Source organism: Cyprinodon variegatus, unplaced genomic scaffold (genome assembly GCF_000732505.1).
Source record: "Cyprinodon variegatus isolate N-32 unplaced genomic scaffold, C_variegatus-1.0 Scaffold234, whole genome shotgun sequence".
Lineage (NCBI taxonomy): Eukaryota > Metazoa > Chordata > Actinopteri > Cyprinodontiformes > Cyprinodontidae > Cyprinodon > Cyprinodon variegatus.
The window spans coordinates 861,294-883,424 of record NW_015150687.1 but is presented as its reverse complement, the minus strand read 5'-3'; the positions used below and the strand labels follow the sequence as shown (position 1 = coordinate 883,424).

Sequence of the window (22,131 nt, the reverse complement as noted above, 5' to 3'; positions counted from 1 at the left end):
CACTGCCTGGAAAATGCGTCTTAACCCAAAGCTTTCCAAAAGGCGGCAAACATTTCAAAACAAATGAAACAGGTAACCTTGCAGTAATACATTTCATTTTAACTGCTGAAAGTTTTCATTTATCCCACTTTGAAAGAAGAGATAAGTCTCAACATGTTTCAAAGAATACAGGTTTGATTAACATCATTGTGCGACCAAGTGAACCTTGGTAGAGCTAACCTATTGTGTGTTCAACAGGCTAATTTTGGACTTTCTGACCATAGAATCACTGATTAGTGCCGATCAATGGGGGGAAAAAAATCATCTAATTGGGGCTTGTTTTGTTTTCTGATATAAGAAATATCTTCTGGTTTTCAGCTTATATATGAGATTACAGTTGTTACTGGAGATGTGCAGAATGCTGGAACAGACACCAAGATCTTCATGTCTGTGTTTGGTGCCAACGGCAGCACAGAAGAGATTTTGCTCCAGAAGAATGAGGACAGGTGGCCTAAACATGTTTATATGCTTTTCAAATTCCTCCTTCAACTCTCTGCTTTTGAAATAAATGTCACTAAGGATTAAGAACAATAAGCTGTATCTTGTGGAGGACAGATTTGAGCGCGGTCAGGAAGACACTTTCAACGTGGAGATTGATGACATCGCTCCACTCAGGAAAATGAGGCTTCGTATTGATGGCTCAGGCAGTCGACCAGACTGGTTTCTTGACAAGGTGAGCTCACAGTATCAACCCTTGCATCTTTGACAAATCTTTTTAGATTTGTCAATTACATTCAAAGCCTCATTGTATTTTACTGGGTTTTTATGTGACAGATTAAGACAAAATAGCCCATAGGAATGGAAAAGAAAAGAAAAGCATTCATTCTCTTTTATTATATATTTTTACTGATAACAAATGTGTGCTAAAAGGTTATTCAATTCCCTTTTATTGAGGACAAAGAGAGTTACTGAAAAAGAAAACCAGAATTTGTTTCGAATGTAACATTTTAATCAGGCAATTTGAAATCAAAATTGAAAAGCATTTTATTATTCCGCATTTCAAAATCAATTATTAAAGAGGAACTGTAAATTGTAATTAATCAATTATTAAATACTGGAATTTGAAAATTTATTTTTGAATTGCCTTTTCTACTTTGAAAGTTAGAAAACTAAATTCATAAATCTTTTTATAAAAACCTTTTTCTAATCACACATGTAAAAAGGTTATTCCTTATTCCAATTTGTTTTTTTTTTACCTGCCTTTTCAAGTCCTACTTCTAATTGCATGTTCTTTTTACTTTACCCTCTCGATTTACCTTTTCCATTACCCCTTTGAGCCCTGAACACACTGGAAATCAGTTAAGATCTCCCATTGGTTGTACTGCAACACTTGGTCAACAAAAAGACCAATGAGGGAGCTGGTTACAGCTGAGGAGAAACTGTGATTGGTTAAACTGGTTTACCAGTGTGCTCAGGGACCAGAAGGGTCACACAAAATGTGAATGGAGAGGGGAAAGTATAAAGGTAATGCAACTGCAAAAGGGATTTGAAAATGTAAAGTGAAAAAGAAAACAGAAAAGGAAAAACCTTTTAAAATGTGTGATTAGGAAAATGGTTTTAAAATTTGATTGTTAATTTTTGTTTTTTGAATATCCATTTAGAAATAGGATTTTAAAATCCAAATTGCAGTATTTAATGATGGATAATGGATACAATTTACAATTCCTCTTTAATAATTCAATTTAAAATGTAACATAAACTTTTGAAATCATATGATTTAAATATTAGAATTTAAAATGGCAGGTTTTCTTTTTCAGTGACTCTCCTTGTCTGCCATAGACTTTAATGAGACAACCCTAAATACAATTCAGCACATTTAAATGCTTCCAGAAACTTAAAAAAATTGGCTATACGCCAAGACACAAAAAATGTGTAAGAAGCTTGCCAGGGCCTCAGCCAAACACACATTCCCATGTTAGAATATGGTGTTGGTAGCATTACCCTATGGGGATGTTTTTTTAGGATCTCCAGGGAAATCCTGAGAAACCATGTAAAAGGTGACTAAAGATTTATGACTTGCATCATATCAACCTTTAAACACATAAAGATATGTTCTAGATCAAAGTATCCTTATAGGGTATATTGTTCATTCTTGGTCAAATACAACTGATCAATGAGGCAAGACTTGAAAATTCCTGTCAGACGCGCTCCACTGAATATAAATGAGACTAGTTAAAAAATAGTATAACTCAAGCCAATAGAGAACTAATTGAATACAGTTTTCTATAAAGAATAAATTCAAATGAGGTGAATCCGAATGTGTTACAAAAACATTCAGGTTTATCTACTGGTTTATGCTGAACCTTGTTGAAATTTCAGCTTTAAAGCTTTAATAGGGTGGAACATCTCTGGCATGCTAACGCTGTGTCTGCTAAAGGCATGGTGCTTGCAGGGCAACAGAGAAGTTGGTGAGAAATCCCATCCTGTCTCCATTTTCACCAGGGACTCTGCTACTGTGAGAATCTCCTTGAGTTACCCTTACGCAGGGCTTTGTGTGTTCAGCATCACAAGCAGATATCTTGCCTTTGCAAAAAAGTCAGTCTGTGTATTGAATTTATCTCGACGGCTGACCTGGTGAGCATGCAGAATAATAATGCAAAAAGCTGAGCCAATAGGAGAGAGGCTTAAGATAAAACATAGAAGACACTGCTTTGATAAATTTAATTTATCTATGCATGCCCTAATCTAGTAAAGGCTCAACCCTCATAATAAACTGGTGCATATGCAACAAATACACTTAATTTTTTTTATATTTCACTTCTGGTTGATTAACATGAGTTATGTTAATAAACAACAGTGTATTAATATTTATTTCTATATTGCCAGGATCTTACAAAACAAAATCCAATGTCATCTCCTATGATTTCCTTTAGTGTGATTGACAGCTTTGCTGCTTCATGTTGGCATTATTTTAATACCTGTTTTGAATACAGGTGATCATGCGTAACCTGAGCACAGAGGAGGTGTCTGTGTTTACCTATGAGGAATGGCTGTCCAAAACTCGTGGACCTAAGAGGACAATGATCTGCGAGATGCCTGCTGTGGTGGAAGAGGAGGTGATGGTGGAGCTGACCACTTACATCATCCAGGTCAAGACAAGTGATGTCGCAGGTACGTTTGAAATTCCTCCAGAGAGCTTTGAAACAGACAAAAAATAAATAAATCTGAAGGAGAAATGCTTTTTGCTCTCAAGTTTCTGTGAATACTCTTAAAGGAAACTCAGAATATAGGTTGAATTTTAATACCGCTATATTATTAGCTTCTTATTAAAAGCTGGTTAATAAATATTCAGAGTCCATATATATTATCACACTTACAAAGACTATTCATTTAAATGCGCGGAGCCAAGAGATAAGCATAGCGTAAAAAAACATAAAGCAAGCATTAAGCAGCCCAGAACCTAGTCTAAATTTGCCAGAGTGATAATGATAATATAGAGTAACTGTGATTGCAAAATCTTCTTCTCAAATGTCAGTTCAGACGTATATTACATTTATGTGGGGATTTATTCAGTAAAAATGGAGAAGTGTGGAAAGTTTTGTTTGAGAAAAGTAGCGGGGTTACCTTGCAAAAATAATTAGGAAGTATTCTGTGCTAAGCCAACTCTGATAATTGATCGATGTTTGATTGATTGATCTGACAGCTCTTTCTTCTCTTTTATAGTTATATATCTATATATCTCTATATTTCCTAACAACTGTGTTACCAAAATACTTTGAAATAGTGAATTCTGTTGTGTAAACTTGAATGAAAGCAGCTGATGGTCTTGTTTCCTCCACAAAATCTATTGTTTTTTAGGGACTATTTTACTTTTAACCCCAGCATATAACAGTCAAACATTACTTTGAGCTTGTTGTTGATCTTATAACTCACCTACAGAAGTTGTCTCATAATTTGTTACTTTACCCTAAAAAGCCACTCTGAGCTTTTACAACTTAATTAAAATGTTATTATGCAAACTGTTGTTGATCTGGGCCAGAGACTGAGAAAAAAAGCTGCTTCTATAGTTAATTATGCTGGGTACACATCCATGCTGAGCATTCAGAGAGATTGCTTATTAATTCAACAATTCAGTTCAATTTATATAGCACCAGTTGATAATGCTTTACAGAGATGATACAACCAGATCTTAGAGTCAGATTGGTTCAAAGTTTTCAATCTAAGGAAAACCAGTTGATTTAATCGACTCATTGACTTGAAGGCAATCCCTCACACCAAGCATGCTTGTAGCAACAGTGGAGAGGATAACTCCCTTTTAACTGGAAGAAACCTCCAGCAGAACAAAACTAGGCTCATTGTGAGTGGCCATCTGCCAAGGCCTTATGGGGTTCAAGGGACAGAAGCAGACATACAGAAAGAAGCAGAGCTACTGTTACCCAGCTCCACAGGCGGCCCCGTCCAGGAAACACACAGCCAGGCAGACAAGCTCTGCACCAGCTCCCATGTCAAAGGATCAAAGAGAGGACATACAGTTAGTCACAGTCAGAGAAACAGGAATACGTTGAAAAACAGACCAAGCTCTAACAGATAAACAAAGGTGTTGATGGCAGCAGCACATCTGATATTTCTCTTCAGGATGGGGCCACAGCCAAACAGGAACAGACCAGATTAAGTTACTATGAGAAAAAGCAGAGAGAGCATAATGTTAGCGATTGAACAAACAGATTATTCAGAATGCGAGAAAAGAGATAGAATGAAACAGAATGATAAAAAGGGGTCCCTATGTCCTCCAACAGTTTAGGCATATAGCAGCATAAGTAGAGAGATAGCTGAGGATAACCGGAGCCCCTGTAACTATAAGCTTTATCAAAAAAGACATTTTTAAGTCTGCCCTTAAAAGTAGACAAGCAAAGTGCTCTGTTTGGAACATAAGGAACAATCATATCACTGATATAAGATGGAGCTTGGCCATTTAAGGCTTTATATGTGGGCAGGAGGATCTTAAAACAACAATTATGGTTTTAAAACAACAATATAATTACCAGATTATTTTATGGACAAACAAAAAGTAAAAATCTTTATAAAACACTTTTACCTCCAACAAGAAGATTATGTTTTCAGGAGAATTTGTGTGTGTGTGTGTGTGTGTCTCTCTGACTGTGTACAGGGTAACTTGAAAAGTTATAAACACGTTTTAAAGATTTTTTTACCAAAGGGGCACCTCAGTCCACAGATAATCCTTTACATTTTGGAAAGTTAGACATTTTTAAAGGCTTCCCTAACATTTTTTTTATAGAACAAGCAGTCCCCCCTAAACCAGACAGTGGCAGCAGTGACTTTTTTATAAATTCAGCATCGGTATTATAATGAAGACAAATAATACAAAAACACAGTTAAAGGGAGCCATGCCTCCCTCCAAGTCTCTACAGTATCTGCTGATCAAAGAAAAGAGCAGAGTGAATGAAAGAGAGAGCAGAACTGACACCAAAGGCTGCAGGAACATGCTGTGCCAAAAGATTCTAAAAAGTTTTTTACCGTAGGTGCGCTACATGTCAAGGAACAGTTCATTAAAATTTGGTTGATATCCAGAATATATTTAGCTCTACTATAGGTGTAAGTTAAAGTTTCAGCTATAGCTGTAAGTCAAATTATGGGGCTGAATTTGCTGCTTGCCGAAGGCTTTTCTGGTGTTAAAAAATGGTAATCTCACAAGGCACACATATGACACCTCAATGGTCCTGCAGCTTTAGTTTTCACGTTAAAGTTTTTTTTTTATATAATCCAGAGGGGAAATAATTTTTATACCCTTTACTTATTTGCATTTACCAAATTCTAACCTGCTTAGTGGGATCCATAGGAGAAATAAAGTGCTTACTCCATTCTATGGTGCTTTGCTATGGAGATGCACACTTACATTCAACAAACTCATGTGAGAAAGATCCTTATTGACAAGAAACAATTTAATTAATATTTACAATCATAAGCAGTTATGCAGTGTTTTCAGATAATACAATATGGTAACATTTACTTTTTAGGTTGTATGTTGGAAAGCCTACTAGAAATACTCAAAAAAAGGGAAAGGCTTATTTTCAAGTTTGTCTGATATTATGGCTTTAAAATAATACATTTATTAAATAGGTATTAGACTATAGAATTATGAGTCATAAAGTAATATCAGTTATGAGAGACGGTGAGATACCATAACTTCATGCAAAAAACTATCAAGTTACCAGTTGAAAGGATTAAAGATTAAAAAGTTAAAAATGAAATCATGGAGGAATTTGCTTGAAATGTTTTTTAATTTTAACATTTTGAGCACGCCTGAGAGGTAAAAGAAGTTATTTGATTTAGAGTCGGGCAGCGTATGGGGCCATTTCAGGTCTACCTATCAGGAACAGAGTCATCCATCCATTCAGCCACCCTTTCATCTCAGGTCAGCAGCAGGTTAAGTTCTGGGGTGTTCAAACTGAGGAGAGCAGCTCAGACAACCTCTTTCATCACAGACATCCTTTAGCTCTGCCAGGAAGATCCCACTGGACTATGTAGTTAACAAGAACCTTTCATCTGTCAACTGTGTCAATTTGTTTTTAACACCACTTTCAAAGGGATACATCTGTCCGTGGTGGATTTTGAACCCCCATCTCATCAGCATTACAAATGCTGATTGTAACTAAGATCAATACTAAAAAGTAACTAAATACATCTCAGTCTATCCTGTTTGTTACAGTCGAAAGCTCAGATTGTGTATGTTCATTTTTCTCTTTTCTCGAGGTGTCCTTGTTCAGAGGTTTCCTGCAGGATGAAAAAGAGAAATATTTCACATTTGACTCCCGCATGGTGATGAAAGAAATGCCCTTTAGAAGTCGTCCACACCGCTGTGCCGTATTTTCTTCCTTCAGTATTTTCACACTTGTACCCCTGATCAATATGATAGCATAGCGAGAAGTCTGAGCAGACTTCAAAAGAATACTCTTTGCCTCTAGCTGTTACAAGAAACAAGGATGCAGCTCTGCAGCAAATGTTGTAGATCTGGGAACAAGAACTGCCAAAATGAAGATGACACAGGCACATGCATGCAAATGACAGTAAATAGGTGAGAGGGTGCATGCATGCAGAAACTGGTATCAGTTCATTTTTGAGACTTTGTGGTATTATTTTTGTGTAAAATTGTTTAAAATATTTTTTAATAGCATGTTTATTTGTTTTTGGTTTATTTGTTTTTGCAAGTGTTTGTTACTCAAAATTCCCCTTTAAAATGGCTACTGCTTATGGCTGAAAAAATAGCATTGGTTCATTTTTTACAGCCTATATAAATATTTTGCGCAGGTCTCTCTAAGGAAAAATGTTCACATTTCATTTTTATTTTAAATATGTGGACATAACCTAAGTTAATTTACAATCAGAGAGATCCTGCCCACATTTGACTAGATTCAAAAAGGTAATTTAGTTTTGTGATTTTGGAAAGGAGTTTATTTTGTTTAAAGAATAAGGCTAGAATAAAACGGAGCACTCTGTATTATGTACCTTCTTGGTTTTTAATTCTTAATGTATCTCTGCTCTTACCGCTCAGGGGCCGGCACCGATGCCAATGTGTGGGTCATTGTTTTTGGAGAGAATGGTGACACGGGGACACTAGCACTGAAGGAGTCCGTTAAGTCCAACAAATTTGAGCGTAAGCAGGTGGACACCTTCCGATTCCCTGAAATCCTCAGCCTGGGAGACCTCTCCAAAGTCAGAGTTTGGCACGATAACACAGGTTGGCTATTCCAATAAACACTTACTCTATAAATTGGACTAATTAAAATTGGACAGATGACATAAAGTTAGCTGAAATTAACCACCTGGAATTTAAAGACCATTTTGACTAAGTTTGTTTTGATTTCTGTTACTTCTTCTGTGATATTATAAACCTATTTTTGGTATCCTATCTGTCTTGCTTTGCTAAAAGAGGAAATTGTATGAGCAACTGCTTTTATTTCTAATGCTTATATTCCACTTGTGAAGCTAGAGCTGCATTTTACAAAAGTGCTAAATGAATAAAGCCTGACTTACCACACAATTTATGACTTAAAAAGGGTCCATTAACATTAATAATGACATTTATTTTTCATTTAATGTAATGAATTGATAAAAACTAAAGCAAAAATAAAAAATCATCTAATATAAATTAATACTGTAATGTTGGAATAGTTACAAACCATTTTGTTTTGCTAGAAAAATAAAAAAAAGTTCAATGTTCTTCTGCTCACAAACTGAATAATTACATGATGAAATAAAATGAGAAATATTGCATTCATTTCCCCATGTATTCCAACCTCAGAGCATTCATTGCTTTGAATAAATGCACATTTTTTCTTACATTATTTACATAACATTTTTTATAAGGTAACTTATAATTAATAAAGCTAACTCCTCCATCAAAGAAGTAAAGCTACAGTCAAAAAAACACTTTTTGGGACACAATTTCCTGAGTAGGTAAACTTTATAAACCATAAAAGTTGTATAAACTTGATTTTCTTTTATATTTCTTTTCATAAATGAAAGGAAGAAATGTATGGGACAGTTCAGAATTTGGCACCATCATTACATTTTTTTCTCCACTGCTTTCAGTCTGTTTGTGAACCAGTAGGAGCCTGTGTAAGACAGGACATAGAAATGTTGTAAATAGAACTGCTAAGCCGTAAAGTGTCTTAAAGCAATCCAAAATCCTCCCATAAATTCCCAGCACTGCTCAATTTAGATTTATATTAATATGGCAATTTACATAGTTTTTGTCCAAGTTCCTTCTCAGAATGAGAGCAGTGGTGCTAATTATCAAAAAATAAAATAAAATACTGTTTTAAACATCTCCCTTAAAATGGGTGAATGCATTATATTTTAGACAAATTACTCTCCCTTTTTTCCTGTTTCATTTATTATGCAGGTCCTGCACCAGGTTGGCACTTGGAGCACATTGATGTGAAGGATGAGTTTATGGACAAAACATTCCGGTTTCCATGTGACCGCTGGCTTTCCAAGAAGGACGACGATGGGCAGATAATGAGAGAGCTGGCCTGTGCCAACAATGACTATTTAGACCTGAACGAAAAGACTAGTAAGCTCATTCTGTGAAACTATTTATCCAGTGATGGTTGAAATGATTTGATTATACACTGCCTGGCCAAAAAAAAAGTCACCACCAAAAAAAAAGGTCACTCACTCCAATACTTTGTTGGACCACCTTTAGCTTTGATTATGGCATTGTTTCGATAAGCTTCTGCAATGTCAAAAGATTTATTTCCATCCAGTGTTGCATTAATTTTTCACCAAGATCTTGCATTGATGATGGTAGAGTCTGACCGCTGTGCAAAGCGCTCTCTAGCACATCCCATAGATTCTCAATGGGGTTGAGGTCTGGACTCTGTAGTGGCCAATCCATGTGTGAAAATGATGTGTCATGCTCCCTGAACCAGTTTTTCACAATTTGAGCCCGATGAATCCTGGCATTGTCATCTTGGAATATGCCTGTGCCATCAGGGAAGAAAAAGTCCATTGATGGAATAACCTGGTCATTCAGTATATTCAGGTAGTCAGTTGACCTCATTCTTTAAGCACATACTGTTGCTGAACCTAGACCTGACCAACTGTAGCAACCCCAGATCATAACACCGCCCCCACAGGCTTGTACAGTAGGCACTAGGCATGGTGGGTGCATCACTTCACCTGCCTCTTCTTACCCTGATTTGCCCATCACTCTGAAACGGGGTAAATCTGGACTCATCAGACCACATGACCTTCTTCCATTGCTCTACAGTCCAATCTTTATGCTCCCTAGCAAATTGAAGCCTTTTTTTTTTCTGGTTAGCCTCACTGATTAGTGGTTTTCTTGCGGCTACACAGCTGTTCAGTCCCAATCCCTTGAGTTCCCTTCGCATTGTGCGTGTGGAAATGCTCTTACTTTCAGTATTAAACATAGCCCTGAGTTCTACTGTTGTTTTTCTTCGATTTGATCTCACCACACGTTTAAGTGATTGCCGATCACGATCATTCAGGATTTTTTTCCGGCCACATTTCTTCCTTGAAGCTGATTGGTCCCCACTATCCTTCCAGTTTTTAATAATGCGTTGGACAGTTCTTAACCCAATTTTAGTAGTTTCTGCAATCTCTTTAGATGTTTTCTCTGCTTGATGCATGCCAATGATTTGACCCTTCTCAAACAGACTTAACATCTTTTCCACGACCACGGGATCTGTCTTTCGACATGGTTGTTTAGGAAATGAGAAGCAAGTCATTGCACCAGTTGGGGTTAGATAACTTATTGCCAGCTGAAAGATAATCGCCCATGCAGTAATTATCCAAAAGGAGGCTCATACCTATTTGCTTAGTTGAATCTAGGTGGCGACTTTTTTTTTGGCCAAGCAGTGTATTTTTCTGTTCAGAATTGCACCTGATGTGAAATATTCTTTATCTTATTGGCATAGCAGAGATGAGTCAAACCCACTATCTACATATCTTTTTTTTCCCTCATCCATGCAGTTTGGTAAACAGTATAAGAAACTTAAACCATTTTTGGTCAATTTACACCAGGCTTTCTGGATTCCAGTCCTCAAGGTCCGCTGTCCTGCACCTTTTATATGTGTCTCTGCTTCAGCACACCAAATTCAAATAATCAGGTCACTGGCAGCACTCTTGAGAACTTGACTTCATGCTAAGGAGGTAATTCAGCCATTTAGTTCAGGTGTTGAAGCAGAGAAACATCAAAAAGGTGCAGGACTCTGAAGCGATGATTGCATAAAATATAATCTAAGTAATCAATACACTAGAAATTATCTTGCAAAGTGGAATCTTTAGAGTTAACAGATTCTTAACCATGGAATAATATGTGTAAAGGGTTCTGTATCCAAAAGCTAAATAATGAAACTAAAATACAAGAAGCGTAAAATAATTTTCTGTGGCTTTGTTCTGCACCTTGTCTCTGAAAGAGTATGAAATTTGCGTTACTACTGGAGACGCAGAAGAAACCAAGGAGAATGCATGGATTGTACTCGAGGGGAAGAAGTGCCGATCTAAAGAGTTTGTAATGGAGAACTCCTCAAAGAAGAAGAGGTTTTTACGGTAGGTATTTTCCTCACCAACTAGTTTTTTTTTTTCTGATAAAGCCTAATTTTGTGTTCCCTTAACAAGTAGGATAATCTCACAAGAAAAAAGAATTTAACCACTACCCAAAGTCACTCACAATAATAATATTGCAGTATCCTTACAACATGGAAATAGGCCCCAAAGTTAACAATAAAAATTTAAATCAGCTTAATTGTAAACATTTTCTTTTCAGGGGAAATGTTGACAGATTTGAGTTTTCGTCAAAGAATGTTGGCGATATTGCTGCCATCTGTCTGGGCCACACACCCAAAGATGGGAAGAAAGTGAAAGGGGAGGCTTACTGGCATGTAGAAGAGGTTGTTGTAACAGAAAAAGAGCTTGGAAACAAGTACGAAAACCGCTTCTACTCTTATAGAAAACATTCAAATTCTGCTAACACTCTAACAACACCTTAATAAGTTTGATTCTATGTAGACAGCAAACTTTACACCTTTCCTTTCTTGTCTCTTTAGGTACATCTTCCACTGCAATGCCCTTATCCCACTCTCTCCAAAGAGAGATGATCACCTGACCTTTGAGTGCACAAAGACCATTGAGAGTTTTGCAAGCAAAGCTCGTAGCTTGGTACCCGTCAAGTACGAAATCATCATCATCACAGGTGATGAAAAGGGAGCAGGAACAGATGCCAATGTTTTTATCACCATCTACGGCTCCAACGGAGATTCAGGCAGCCGGCAACTGCGGCAGAGGTTTCGCAACCTCTTTGAACGCGGGCAGACGGATCGGTTTGTGGTAGAAATGCTGGACATGGGCGATTTGCAAAGAGTACGAGTGGAGCATGACAACTCTGGCCTCTGCCCCGGGTGGTTGCTGGAGAGGGTGGAAATCACCAACACAGCCAATGGTGTCACCACAATTTTCCACTGTGGAAAATGGCTGGACACCAAGAGAGCGGACGGACAGATTGCTAGAGTGGTCTACCCAAAATACTGACAATCAAAACATTTCTGGAAGGGCCAAAAGCAGAAGGACTTACAGTACCTCGTATATCAAATAACCAAAACCATTCAAATTCGGGTATGTTTTCTTTAACTCAGGAACTGAGCATATTTCCATTAACAGGTTTTATAAAATGGGAAAAAGTTAAGGTAATAAGTTGATTGATCAAGAAATCTGTTAATGTGCCATTTTTTATCCCTAGTGCACAGAACTTTTTTTTGTAAATATAAATTTTTTTAAAGATTAAATTGTTTTATAATCACCTTGATAACTCATTTCACTGTGTTCCAGTGTCTTGTGGGTTCATAAACCCCAGCTATAGATTTTTTTATGTGACTGAAAATTGAAAAAGCCTTTTCAACTGAAGAAACACGCAGGTTTTGTGGTAATATTTTAGTGTCCTAAAGGAAAAGTTATTATTGTTAGTCTTCCTTTACATAAAGTATATAGGCTGTATACTGTAGGCTTTAATGTATAAAGCTTAATCTAAAAATCTACTGTAGATCCTTTTGCAATTGTCAGGCTTTGAATATAGAAATGAACTAACGGTGTCAGGAAAGGAAATACTATATTTTTGGGGCCATCTATCTTCTTTTTAGCTTTGATCCAAGCTCTTTCAGACTGTGGAGAAACCTTATCTTTGAGTGAATCAGTCCATATCTAACCCTAAACAATTCATCCAGCTCTAAATGCCATCAGACAGCCACAGTTAGAAATAAGATGCTGGATAATTTTTGCCACTGGGCTAAATGGAGAACATTAGTTAGATCTCCCATCATCACCTAATTGAATGTCATAACAAGTTATAGGTCAATTACCAGTTTCTTCTTTAGCCAAAACAAGATTAAAAAAAAATTGTTATGCCAAATATTTGCCATTAATTGAAATGTAAGCCACTTTTAATATTTTTTTTTTTAACCCATAAAATGTTGGTATTCATTTTAGCTTTAATGCTTCATGAAGAAATCCAAGAGAAATAACATTACACAAAACCACATATTTTCAATTTAATACAGTTTATTACAAAAAGAGCACATAAAAAAGGATAGTATACAAGCCATGAAATGAAATTAGAAATAATATGAAAAAAAAAGATTTTGGGCTTAGCAATGCAAACCTTAAAATCATTATGTCATTATTAGTAGTAAATAATAAATAAAGTACAAAATTCCATCACATGTGAATCTAACATTTACCTCTAATATTTTCACTCATTTCTTCATTGACACACTCATCATTGTTAATGCGCTATTGCTTTAATATTAATGATAAATACTTCTGTTTTCAGATAAAATATCCTATACTGGAAACATTGCGCAGTCACAGCTAAACAGCAGATTTTCACACAAGATTGGCGGCAGCCCTTTCACTGGCACATTTTGGCTTGTTTTCTCTTCGTGTTTGTTCTTCGGATTCAAGCAGCAAAAAAAAATCTACCTTTTTTCCCCCATAGTCTTTGTATATATTTTCACAATACACTATTAAACCATTGCGACCGTACTGGCACCTGAGAAAACATGCATTTTTAGAAAAAACTTGTGCTTTGTAATCCATGTCTTTTCTCTTAAACTGAGAAGAGCAATGAGACTGAATGTGGACGGATGGAAAAGTGAGAAGAAGTAGGAGTGGGAGGAGTACCAAGCATAGGGGGATGGAAAGTTAAGTAGATGGGAAATGAACACTTGAGTGCTTGAAAACACATCAGTGGAAACATGCCTCAAGCTATTTTACAAGTGACGCTTTGTGACTTTAAGAGTTTCATATAAAGTTTAAATGAGAGTAGATCTATTTTATTTTTATTTTTTTAGAGGGGTTCTTTGAAGAGCATATGAGTCAAGGTATTCCAAGGTTTAAAAGGTTACAATTCCACAACGAATAAAGTCTTCCTAAAGACATATTCCGAATGTCCACATGCAACTGCCTGAAAGAGAGTTTTTACACTGTGTCTTCGCTTACAACAAAGATTAATTTGTGTCCGAAAATATATCTGGTTGTAAAAAGTATAATTGATAAATAGAGAAGCGCTGCCTATCACTCATCGCATGGTTTGATTGTTTAGTTAGCAAGCAATGAGCAGCATATCTGTAGAGCCATTGGTTGCAAAATAGCTATTTGTGCATTTAGCCTAACTTAATCTTTAGTGGTATTAGAATGTTATGCATGTGTTAGCTTATTAAGATCAGAAAAAAAAGTTTTGCAGAATCAAAACTATTGCAAAATTAAGCAGATTGTTATGTTTTTTGCTAAAGTCTAAATGTGATCTGCCAGATAAGGGCTGAACTTCCAACATGGAGAATTTCATATTGCATGTGTAAAATCAGCAGAACAGTTTATGCATACTTTTTTTGCTGGAAGCCCTGATGAATACGCAGATCATATGTTTATTAGCAAGCCATTAAAAATTCTGGGTAGAGAATAAGCAAATGTAATTTCCTATGAGTTTCTATAAGGTTTCTATGAATTTCTATAAGTTACAGGATGGACTTTTTCCTCTTTATTTGCCAAGCAATGCTTATTTTAAATCTTTGAAGATCATGCATATTTGTCTTTAAAGTATGCCAGAATTTTCTCAGTTGACATGTTAAAACAGATTTTTGTTTTTTTTGGAAACACTAACCTCAAAATGTGTTTAAGGTGGAGCAATTAAAACCTTTTTGAAGGTCTGCCTGAATCAAAACACATTTTGTGTAAGTAAAAAGTAATTAAGAGAACTAAAAGGATGTACTTAAGCTGCCAAACTCCCAGTTGCAAATCCCAGGAGATTAGATAATAAAAATGCCATTACATTATGATCTATATATCAATAAAGACTTCATAAAAAAACTTCAGAAAATATCAACTAGTTAAAGTTTTAGTGTTGAAAATAAGCATGAATATTTCAAGATCCTATTAAGTGCTCAAAATCTCTTCACAGAACCCCACATCACTGAAATTTAAACCATCGCTTACGTAGAATTCACATGATTCCTTCTTCAATTATTTATGCAACCAATAAGGCAGGGTGGCATTATGGACTGACTGTTAGTGGTTTCAGTATTTTGGAAATATCTCAGAACACTGATAGCGAGGCACTTGTTATGCGTATGACTTCAAAGTTTTTGGAAAAAAAATCTAAGACTCCTAAAATCAAAGACAGATACAAGAGTGACAAAAAGGAACATGCTCCCAAAAAAAAAAAAAAAAAAAGTTAAGACTGTCCACTGTAAAAAGCAGAGCATATAAAATAAAAGCCAGTTAATTCATTAAAAGTATTATTATTATTTTTTTTGTTTTTTTTGCCAGTGAGAGGGTTCCGTATATCAAACAATTGAGTGCAAAAAAAAAAGATCACAAACCAAAGACCAGTTTACTTTGTTGCAGTTGTCCACATCACAGCATGGGGGATCAGAGAGATTGCATCAAATGGAATGTAACTAAGATCCACAGCACCACATGGGAGACAGACAGAGAGCAGGCTCAGTAGCTCAGTCTGGGACCGTAAACATCGCATAGCCAGCTTGTAAAGATCAAACAGCAGGGCTATTTTTTTAAACTTGTACTTTTTTTATATATATATATACTTTTAGTGTTCAAATAGTACAACTGCATGCAAAGCATTCCCATTTCAAACAATGCAAAAATGAGGTAATTGTTTTTTTCATAGCTTTTCTTGTGTTATTTCTAAATAAATAAATTATGACTCAGTCATTCTCTAAAAAAACTCTATAAAATTAAATACATCCCCACAATATCTACAATTAGTAATAAATTATGATTGTTAAATACTTAAGGCATTTCAGCTGACAACACCCTGTGTAAACTATGAAAACTTCATCACAGATGTCTCCACTAAAGGAGGAGGCAGAGTCAACACTCGCAGTGCACAAGACGAGAATTGAAAGGTCTGATCCTTTGCCATCACAGTGCATAGGACAGTGCAGGTCCTAGTAGTGATTTTTAACACATGGCTTTGTGGAACAGGGAAGAGGGGGGAAAAAAAGGGGGGTTGTTTTCCTGTTGTTACTTTACCTTGCGTCTGTGTGCACTGCAAGAGTGAGGCTGCCTTCGTCGCCTCACGCCCTATGTTTTCTAGGAGTACAGCATAGCAACCAGCAAAGCAACCACGAAGGGAGGCCTGTCACACAAACACACAGGATCAGTATGTAAAAAAAATGCTCCCCTCCCATTTAAGCACTGCATTAATCTATATCCAAAGCAATTCCAAGGAAAACAGCTTGTTGCTAGAACTATTGTAATATGTGCTTGCTCTTTATAGGCAATAAGGTAAACATCAAGATAATCCCACCCTCGTCACTGAAGGGCACAGGATGAACACAAGCTACGAGTCAGGGGAGCAGCCGCTGTCTGATGTTCGTTTTGTTAGTGTTGAGAAGAAGGTCAGAGCTCAGATTAACTAAGTCATGCACAGGAATCTTTGTACCCTTTCAATTAAGGTACGGTAATGCTGCCCGAGGTGACTTTTAATATCAACTACATAACATGCATTGCTAGTAGACTTTATTTTGTTATTTGACTAGTTAAAGTACAAAATAGGTAGAAGGACAATTAGGTCCTTCATTCTTCTGTATCTCTGCAGTGCATCATAGGCATGGGCCAGTCTCTAGTACTGAGGTTTAGAAAAGTTTGAGTTTGAGAACTGCTAAATTTTTTTATCCTACAGACTAAACTTATTTTACTGAAATGCCCAGAAAGGTGTTATGATGCCCCCTTTCCCCTATTTGTTGCTGCACACAGCAGATCAGCTATTTGGCAGGACTTTACCAAATTTCTTTCTTAATAAAAAAAAAAAAAAAACAATTTCAGTTAAAATATATATCATCATGATAGAAAGAATAAGCTAAATGAATAACATTGATCACTCAGATAATATAACTCAGTTTTAAAACATCAATTAAGGAGCTTAGAGTAGCATGCTTCTAATCAACCCAATACTGGCTGTGCCAGTATTGGGTTGATTAGAAGCATGCTACTAATCAACCCAATTAACAGCCACAGCAGGTAGCTTCATTAAGCAGGTTTTTTTCTCCAACTTCTAGTTTGTTTTATAGCTAATTGTACACAAGAGGCTTCATGTTTAGTCTGAAATCCAATTAGTTTTTTTTTAATTGTATTGTTTTAATAATCATACACAGACATATTCATGCAAAGCTCTGTCATGTGAGGTGCCGTTCACAGGGGAATATATTACTTAAAAAAAGTTACGTCTAATAAACTGTGGCTGAAATATTACTTTAGAAGTATCCACCAAATAACTTTTTTTTTTTTTTTTTAAGTTAGTAACAGAAATCCTGCAGAGGAAAAGCCTAATCTCACATTTTTGTTTGTCTGCTACAGACTAGATCAACTTTACATTTGAGGCAATTTCATATTCTGAAAAACAAAAAGGCTTTATTTAGGATTTTAGGTACAAGAACTAAAATATACAATACCTACATCTTTTTATGATTGGTGGTAACATATTAGAGCATGACATCCTGGTCAATCGCTTGGCATATTTCCTACCACGTCATTTCCTAGATGAACAAATATACAGATGCCATTCTCACACTGAGTATAAAAGAACAAAAAAGTAAATAAACCCAGATCAACATACTTTTTTTAACTCTCCAATTTCAACTGTAACAATTGAAAAAGCAGCTAAATCTGGTACTTTACCTAATCACAGCAATTTTTTTGGTCTTTAAAAGATGAAGGAGCTTGACTAATTATGAGTTATTTTCAGGAGTTTAAGTACATATTCCCCTGTGCTTTTATCAATATTGACATTGCAAAAGAGTTTTTGTTTGTAATTAAGAATGCTGGTCCTGATTGTTGCATACATAATTCATGCAAATAATGAAGCATCTACACTGTTTTAGGGAAAGATGGATGCTGGAGTTAATCTACTGAACAGAGTGAAAAAATATAAAGGCATTTGTGCTCAATTAGCATCTGAAAACTACTAGAGTTTGTCTTTTCTATAAATGATAGCTAATGCAAGTTTAAAAAAACTGATAAGTAAATATTAACAATATTAAAACTATGTTTCTAATGCTCGAAACATCATTTTTTTCTTTTTTCAGAAGTAAGTTGAGTTAATTGTTTTCATTCTGTCTTAAGCTAAAACAATTATTTAAAAGTTCTCTCTAATTACCATAATAAGTTCAAATCAATTGTTATCGTACCTCAAGAATCTCGTACTGGCCCATGCCTAGTGCATGATAACTTCTTTTCCTCGTCCCCATTTTTTTTGGTTTCATGTTGTATAAGAGCTCTGGCGGCTGCTGTATCTAACCTATGTGGTCTGAATACAGATATTGCCCCTAACTCTTAAAGCAAAGTTGACATGCCGCTGAAAATATTGGTTTAGTTAAACACACCAGGTCAGAGCATACATGCACGCACATAAACACACACGCACACGCACCAAACCTGTGTGTAGATCCAGGCTACAACGCAATCAAATGCATTTTTATAAAACATACCAATTAAAAAAAAACACTTTCTACTTATTTGTAACATTTTAAACACAAAACCACCCAATCACCAGGGTTCTGGTCACACAGGAGTGAAAGAGACCCACTAAAATGACAACGCCCAGGTAAAAAATACGGCTGTATTGCAAAAAGTCAAAGCTGTATGATATGATCAAAACACTTAGCTAGCTAGTGCTTCGACCCAAAAAGGCGATAGTCCACCAAATATCACTTGTTGGTTACTGCTACTCTACTACGACCACAAAGATCTTTAGGGTAAACATGGCATCCGAGCAGTTTAGTATCTGTTAAGCATATGTCTGTGTCAGAATCAGAGGAAAGAGAGAAAGCAGAGAGTTTAGTGTGTGATTATGTGTTTTCCACTGATCAGACAGAGAGTCATGGCTTTGAGGACATGCTACACAGCCCGTGGCTACCTACAATACAACACCACAACTGCAACAACACCCCACTCACAACCAGCAAGCTACAAGTAAACCCTGTGTACATGAGGAAAGTGTGTGGTTTTGGGTTCCAGTGTCGTTTGCTTCCCAGAAGGATGTGCTTCTATATAAAGAGAGTCATTTTCAGCCTCTCATGCTGTTCTAGCTTGGCTCAATAAAGCGTTAATTAGACAGGGTATTTTTTTTTTCATTGCCGCGTGAAGTCTGGAGACATTTGGCAAAGCACCCACTAAGGTGGGGGGAGGGAGGTTTGGAGGGCACACATGGACTGTGTCATGTGGGAGCTGACCGGCAAGCCAGGATGGAAGAGAGAAAGGAATCACACAAGAGTGAGTGAATCACAAGGAGTCAAATCTCATCAGCTGTCGGGGTTCAGCTGTGTTTCGATGTCAACCCGACAGATTGGACACTTCCTGCTGGTAGCCAGCCATTGGTCCACACAGCCCTGGTGGAAGAGGTGCATGCAGGGCAATCGCCTGGAAGACATAGAGACAGCAGAGTGGATTCATATAGACTCCCTTAATGAACATAGTTACGTGATAGTTTGAAACCTCTAAAGCCAGGGGAAAAACATTTGTTTATTCGGGCATAGAGGTTGCTTCTGTTCAGTCGTCATTCTCCACCCACTTACCTCTCAGACAGCTGGGACCCCTTATGCTGAAAACCAAGCCGCTTTCTTACCCCCAGGGTGCTGTTCTTATTCCCCATAAGATTATGTTTCCAACTTGGTTTGAGTTTCATGTCCATGTGCATCATTCTTTAAGGAATAGATCCACACTCTGAAGTTTGTAAAATATACAAATTTCAGTGTCTGTAAAATATAACCCTTTTTATTTTTATTTTTTTGTCCTGAAGTTTAAAAAGTAGTTGGCAAATAAAGCACAAATACTTTTGCCACAGAAAACAAGCCAACATTTTGGATAAAGAGATGGAATAATAAAGAGAACCAGGAATTTAATTGCCATGTGTTGACAAACATTATAATGTTTCAGAGCAGAAAAACATAAAAATATATTTCATAAAGCTGCTTTCACTTGTTAATAATCAGTTATGGAAATGCTTTAGCATTAAAACAAAGTTTTAATTTTCCATATCCATGCAGAAAAGATTTTTCTTTACTTTTATTTTCTCATCAAACAGTGACTTCCTGTAATATTTCAGCTGTAGTAGTTCATTTGTGGCCGTGCGTCTAATTTTAAGGCACATTCAGAACAAAAAGATTTTGTTCATGATGAAAAAAGATTTAAAATAAAGTGTCATTGATTTTTACTGAGATGGATAAATTGAGGGATTGGAATTGGGTCATTTCTTTCTCATCGTCAGCTACATCTGCTTCTGTAGTTGCCTAGCAACCGTATAGAACAAAGCATAATTCAGTGAAAACTGAGCAAACTGTCGGCTTTACACTTCTACCAACTTTGTGCATCTCGTTTCCATTTGGCTCCCAGAATTACAATTTAAGATTTATGAACAATTTGTTAATAGATAAAGCAATCATTAGACATTTATTGATCTCCTGGTTTAGTTCAAGAGGGACAAAAGAAAACTTTTCTAATTATTTTGCAGTTATAGAGCGTCACCTACCTGACATCCTCTCCATCCTCCAGCATGGACAAACAGATAGTGCACTTCTCATCCACGTCTGTTTCCTCCTCCTCCTCTCCAATCTTTAGTTGCAGAGGTTTTCTCTGTTAGCAGATCAGATCCCACAGAGATAAAAGCATATTTCACACTAATCTAAAATAATAATGCTTGTGCCTCTTTGTTGGTCCGATTATCTGCAATACCTTCTTGTATTTGTGTGGAAAAGTGAATCTTTCTATTGTTGTCTGGACTGCTCCCCTGCTGACACTTCCCAGTCGGTCCTCAAGCTGCAACAGCTCCTGTTCAAACAGGACATGTTAATTAGGATGATAACATACTATTAAAAAACAGAAATAGTACAATAAGGTGAGAATTTTTCTTATTTAAAGTGAAGACAGACAAAGCTGATTAGAAACAGACCGCTACTTAAGAATGCAAAGCAAGTAGATATTGATATTCACTGTTTATACATTTCAAAGTTGAAGGTTTTACCTCATAACTTTCCCGCACAGCAGTGGCGTGCCTTGAAGGATTTAAACTCTGCAGGGCCAACAGATGCAGCTGAGGATATGGGTAATTTCTAATTTCATGAACAACCTGAAAAAGAAAAAAAAAGCATTTACAGGATTAGATTAACTCAAATTTAGTTGACAAAAAATGGAAGATGTTGCCATAGGTATAGTCTATTACAAGGTTTGGCTAGCTAAAAGACAAACATAAGTATCACATACTGGGATACTTATACAAAAAAAAGGAAAAAATCAAACTATATACTGTAAACAGTCAGTGAGTTGGTGAATAGCTTAGCAGTTGCAGAACAGAGAAGAGTAAAACAGTAAAAACACACAACCTGTTCAATAAATTCATATTCCGTAGCTTTCGTGATGGACCAATCTTCATCTTCCGTCTTAGATTGATAAACATTTAAAGATTGCTGCAAACCTAACGCTATCAATATGAACAGTTTCAGTCCTAAATTAACTCATTTACAACTTTGTACTTCTGAAGTTTTCCTTGTTTCTTGCCTGATTTTTGGGGGGTATTTCTGGCATGTGATGCTCTATGTTATTTTGATAATTGCTGAAAAGTAAGTTTCTAATTCTATAATTTAATTCTTTAGTGTGTCTTTATTCAGTCATATCTTTCTGAAGGTTGCTGCTCAGTTTTACTTTGTGTGGTGAAGGGTTTAATTATGTCATACGTTACTAGAGTCCCTTTAGGTCAGGAGCATACACTGCGACAAAATATATATTTTTGTTTTTTTGTTAAGTCAGGACATTTCATATTTCACAAGAAACTATCAGGAGGTCCTCATAGGGTCCACTCCTCAGGGTCAGCATGGCTAAGAATAGTAACTATGATCACTTTAAATCTCAAATAATGATAGGTTAAACACTCTGTGCAGAGAATGATCAATGATCAATCAACAACACTAAGTGCATTGCAATAATCAAGATGGGTTGTAATAAAGGCATGGCCTAATTTCCTTAAAGGAATAGTACACCCAAAACATGATTAGCCTTCATTTTCTACTCACCCCCATGCTGAACAACACTCTGGAGTACTTTTTT

General features: G+C 36.3%; 2 protein-coding genes across 3 annotated transcripts in view; one reads left to right on the top strand and one right to left on the bottom strand.

Moving 5' to 3' along the window:
• loxhd1 (lipoxygenase homology domains 1) overlaps positions 1 to 12,521 on the top strand; it is a 40,703-nt gene extending 28,182 nt beyond the window's left edge. The window contains exons 35-42 of one of the 2 annotated variants that reach the window (XM_015381428.1): positions 358 to 485; positions 595 to 712; positions 2,973 to 3,150; positions 7,550 to 7,735; positions 8,903 to 9,073; positions 10,941 to 11,073; positions 11,291 to 11,446; positions 11,571 to 12,520. In XM_015381428.1, coding sequence (XP_015236914.1) covers positions 358 to 485; positions 595 to 712; positions 2,973 to 3,150; positions 7,550 to 7,735; positions 8,903 to 9,073; positions 10,941 to 11,073; positions 11,291 to 11,446; positions 11,571 to 12,051 — 1,551 coding nt within the window. In that variant the 3' untranslated portion in view covers positions 12,052 to 12,520. Of the gene's footprint in view, positions 1 to 357; positions 486 to 594; positions 713 to 2,972; positions 3,151 to 7,549; positions 7,736 to 8,902; positions 9,074 to 10,940; positions 11,074 to 11,290; positions 11,447 to 11,570 lie in introns of both variants that reach the window. The other variant, XM_015381427.1, reaches the window with a different exon arrangement.
• A 6,633-nt stretch (positions 12,522 to 19,154) lies between these two features.
• The window catches only part of rnf165 (ring finger protein 165), a 17,273-nt gene continuing 14,296 nt past the window's right edge, over positions 19,155 to 22,131 (bottom strand). Inside the window, exons 2-5 of the mRNA XM_015381432.1 lie at positions 21,053 to 21,177; positions 20,764 to 20,859; positions 20,561 to 20,664; positions 19,155 to 19,452 (exon numbers count right to left, since the gene is read on the bottom strand). Of these exons, the coding sequence (XP_015236918.1) occupies positions 19,335 to 19,452; positions 20,561 to 20,664; positions 20,764 to 20,859; positions 21,053 to 21,177 (443 nt within the window). The 3' untranslated portion in view covers positions 19,155 to 19,334. The remainder of the gene's footprint in view (positions 19,453 to 20,560; positions 20,665 to 20,763; positions 20,860 to 21,052; positions 21,178 to 22,131) is intronic.